This window comes from Macaca fascicularis, chromosome 11, assembly GCF_037993035.2.
Source record: "Macaca fascicularis isolate 582-1 chromosome 11, T2T-MFA8v1.1".
Lineage (NCBI taxonomy): Eukaryota > Metazoa > Chordata > Mammalia > Primates > Cercopithecidae > Macaca > Macaca fascicularis.
Window position 1 is genome coordinate 97,968,061 of NC_088385.1, and position 3,909 is coordinate 97,971,969.

The 3,909-nt window shown below is 46.9% G+C and overlaps 1 protein-coding gene across 1 annotated transcript; it reads right to left on the reverse strand.

Moving 5' to 3' along the window:
• Nucleotides 1–2,007: 2,007 nt before the first annotated feature.
• On the reverse strand, nt 2,008–3,273 carry CCER1 (coiled-coil glutamate rich protein 1). The gene is made up of 2 exons (XM_045366838.2): nt 2,356–3,273; nt 2,008–2,310 (listed from the first exon to the last, which is right to left on the reverse strand). Exons 1-2 carry the CDS (start codon nt 3,271–3,273, stop codon nt 2,008–2,010), a joined length of 1,221 nt encoding a protein of 406 aa, XP_045222773.2.
• Nucleotides 3,274–3,909: the final 636 nt, after the last annotated feature.

Sequence of the window (3,909 nt, forward strand, 5' to 3'; positions counted from 1 at the left end):
CAGCCTCAGCCTTACTCCTGGGTTCGCTAGTGATCTATGTTTTTATAGTGGTACATTTCCTTCAGACCACTTGCAATGAGCAATCCATCTAACTCATTTTGCTTGGCCTCCAGTAGTTCAATATTTGTTGAATAATGGTTCATGAGCAAGAATGTAGACTCCTGAGGCATTGCATATGTTTACGTCCCTTAAAATAACTAGTGAATAACACCTTTGCATATGAAGGCTATTAATATGTTGTGAATTCTTAAATTTAAAATATTTCGCAGGAAGAAATGGAGAAATATCCAGATGGGATTGTGAATAAATTCAATCCTAAATGAAAAAAAGTCTTCTCCAGTGAGAATATACCTAAGTTTGACCTTTTGATTAAGTGTCGTGAGTAAAGTATTTATGGGTTATGACTTGCATGGATTTATTACCTAGCTTCAGGAGCTGGATTCTTGATTTCCCTCTGCATATATGTATTAGAACAGTAAAACACATAGGGATGGCTACTTTTAATTTTATAGGTCATTCAGAAATTACATCTTGTAGAAAGTAAAGATTTCTTAGAGTTTTGGTTATTCACCACTGCAATTTGGAATGTTTGGTGTAATTTTAAAATTCCTAAGTTTTTGCCCCTTTCTTCTATTCATCCTTTTGACCACTGAAGCATTGCTGCATGGATTTGTGATATTTAAATAATGAGAAATGAGAGGCAAGGTACTTTTATTTAATACTTTTTATTATTTAATAACTTAAGTTTATCACCTTGAAAACTGCAATGTATCAGTAACAATCAACATTCAGGTAAAACATCACCACACATTCTTCTCTTCAACAAATAAATGCTAACTTGTGGTTCAAAGTCAAAAGATGTAATTTCTGAGAAGGCATGTTTAAATTCATCATCTAGGGATATTCTGGAAATATGCTATGGATGGAACTTTTATCAACTGTCCAGGAAGAAATGTATTATTACTTCCTAAAAATGTTTGAACAAAAGCTATTATTTTGAATGATGTATTCTCCATAAGTAATTGCTGTTCAGACATCAGAAATCAGCTCACACAGACTCACGCTTACACATCTTTTACTCTCCTTTATAACAAAGACAAATTGAAAAATGAAGTAAGATATTCCAACCCCAAAAGGTCAATAATCTTTTTCTCTAAAAAAATCTATTCTGCAAAACATTTTTTATGGCTCCTCAGAACTTAGGATAAAGACACTATCCAATAAAGAGGCTTCAAAACCTAAGCTATGTTCCATTGTTTGCAGTTACCTTGGACTTTAACTAGATGTGCAAGTTGACTTCTAACCATGGGGAATCCTCTCCATGACTGGATTATGGATTGTTGAGGCCATGGCAGATAACCAGTTCCACAGAAGCAACTTCATGTTTTTCTGAGGAAGATCCATAGCACTGTGGAACAAGGAATATCAATAAGCGATGCCACAAGAGACTGCAAATGGGGTTAACAAAATACAGCCCTCAAAAATGAACTCTGATGGTGGAAAAATCTACGAGGTAAAATATTGTTGAAAAAAAATACAGGGATTGAAAATGGCTTCAGTTATGTTAAGAGCACTGGTGAACATTCAGCAGCGTTAGAATGTGCTTTCTTATGCATGTAACAAACTATCTCTTCATGCCAAGCTCATTAAGTGGCTAAGTTGTATAAATTTGTTCAAAAACAAACGCTTTTCCAGCATTTATAGATTTCAAAAAAAAACAGCAACTTTGTTTTCTAGTGGGGAAAACACCAGGTGAAAATATTCTAATGGTAGTAATAAAATACTTGGCCTTTAATCAGTTCCAGTAAAATTATATTTGAAAGCTCCCCCACCACCACCCATAGTCATACACATACGCATCAAATTTTAAGCATTTTATAATGGCCAAAGAAGGTGTTTACATCTGTTTATTAATGGAACTCACTTTTTAATCAGTTTTTAATAAATTGCTAATCCAGTTTAGCCTCAAATCAGTTCCATCCCTTTCCTCAATCCCTTTTCTGATGTCTAACAGTTAAAGTCCTGTGCAGTGAACAGGGATTCCTGTGGCACTTTGGGAATTATCTGCTCTGGGTTTAAAAAAGTGCAGCTTATAAAGTTCTCTCTCTTTTCTTCAGCCTCTACGAAGATTGATAAAGGCATTTCCAGAGGCAAATGAAATTCTTCCCCTCTCTGCTCGTTCTCCTCCAGGACCTCCTCTTCCCCTTCTACCTCCTCCTCTTCCTCCTCCTCCTCCTCCTCCTCCTCCTCCTCCTCCTCCTCCTCCACATATTCAGCCTCTTCGACCTCTTCCTCCTCCTCATCTTCGACCTCTTCCTCTTCCTCATCTTCCACCTCTTCTTCCTCATCTTCGACCTCTTCTTCCTCATCTTCAACCTCTTCTTCCTCCTCCTCGCTCACCTCCTTTGCATCACACACCTCCTGGTCATACTCCTCCTCATCATCATTTTTCTTCTCCTCTTCCTCCACCAGCAACGGGGCAAGAGACTGGTTTTCCTCTGATTTAGGACTGAATGCTAGAGAGGGATTCTGCACAAAGCCATACAGAGCTTCCTGCAGTCCCCAGGTTTCCTCGCTGCCGCCAGGGGGCGCGTCGTTTCCGGAGGATCTGGCCGGGGAGGCCTCGCCGCTCACCGGGGCCTTCTGCGCCCTCAGCGCCTCCTGCTGACGCTCCAGCTTCTCCTGCTGCCGCATGTCCTCGTAGATCTGGTTCATGATGAATTGGGTGGTGTTGGGCGGCGCTCGCATGCCAGGCTCTCTCCACTCGTACAGCTTGACCGGCCGCGGCAGCGTGCTCACATTCGCTGGCGGGCTCCGCGGGGAGGAGCGGCGAGGGTGGTGGCGCAGGCCGCGACCCCTGCGGCCCCAGCGCTTCTTCCTGCCTGGGGGCCTCGCCCAGCTAGGGTTCCAGGACCCGTTCCAGCAGGAGCAGCAGCAAAAGCAGAGAGGGTGCAGGCCATACACCCGAAACACTTGCACTGGGCAATGGAACTTCCGGAATCCTGGAGGGGGTGGGCGCCAGGGCCCTCCCCAGCACCCCCAGTTAAAGCACACGGGTGGTTGGAACCAAAAGCCCGGGCCGTGCTGTTGCTTCGGCTGCTTCCTTGGGGGCCCATACTCGGTCTTGGGGCTATAGCGGTGCGGCCTATTGTACACTGGAGCGCCCTGGCGCCTTCGATGGCAGGACGACCAGGAGCTCAAGGAGGCCGAGTGTGCCCAGCCACCGCCGCCCAGGTTCAGAGGGTCTTCCCTTGTGTCGAGGGTCTGAGTCATCGTTCGGGGAGCTCTGAGAGGTCTAGATGGTAGCGACCCAGAAGCTGTCGTCAAGTTTTGCCAGATAGGACGGTCAGAAGAGCCTCGTCTCGTCACCCTGTCTCTCCACGCAGTGCCACGTGTCTACCCCTGGGATCACGTTTTCTCTCCAGGAGGCCGCTCTCTTCCTGGTTTGCGAGCTCTTCGGTAGTAATCGCTTGTCCTTCGCACCTGGGTTGTCTCACCCAGGTGTGCTGGGTGGGACTGGGGCTGGGCAAGGATGGTGGGGGAGGAAGGTGTTGGCAGGCGACACGCAGTGAGACCCACTCCCGGGTCCCCCCCACACCCGGCTCTGCTGAGGCACGGGCTGGGGCCGGGGGAGGCAGGGGTTGCGCAGTTACCTGCTGCTACCTCTCAACCCAGGTGCTTCACTGTCGCCGTCCTGGCAGGACTGGGGTGGCGAGGGCAGCGGCAGCCTTTAAATACTGGCTGTGGTCTCCCGCGTGCCCACCGCGTTCTTGGTCGCCCAGGGCAACAGCCAATTGGGGTCGAAATCGTCCTCCCTGTGTGCAAGACCGGGTTCTGGCTGGAACCAGGCTCTAGGTGAACATTCGCAGGGGGCTTGTGACGTAGCGTTTGGGGGAGGCGAAGAGGGGC

Bases quoted from the DNA above. Each gene is read 5' to 3' on its own strand.
- CCER1 (XM_045366838.2), bottom strand. From the start codon at position 3,273: ATGACTCAGACCCTCGACACAAGGGAAGACCCTCTGAACCTGGGCGGC. The intron at 2,311-2,355 runs GTCGAAGATGAG...GAAGAGGAAGAG, and splicing joins TTGAAGATGAGGAAGAAGAG to GTCGAAGATGAGGAGGAGGA.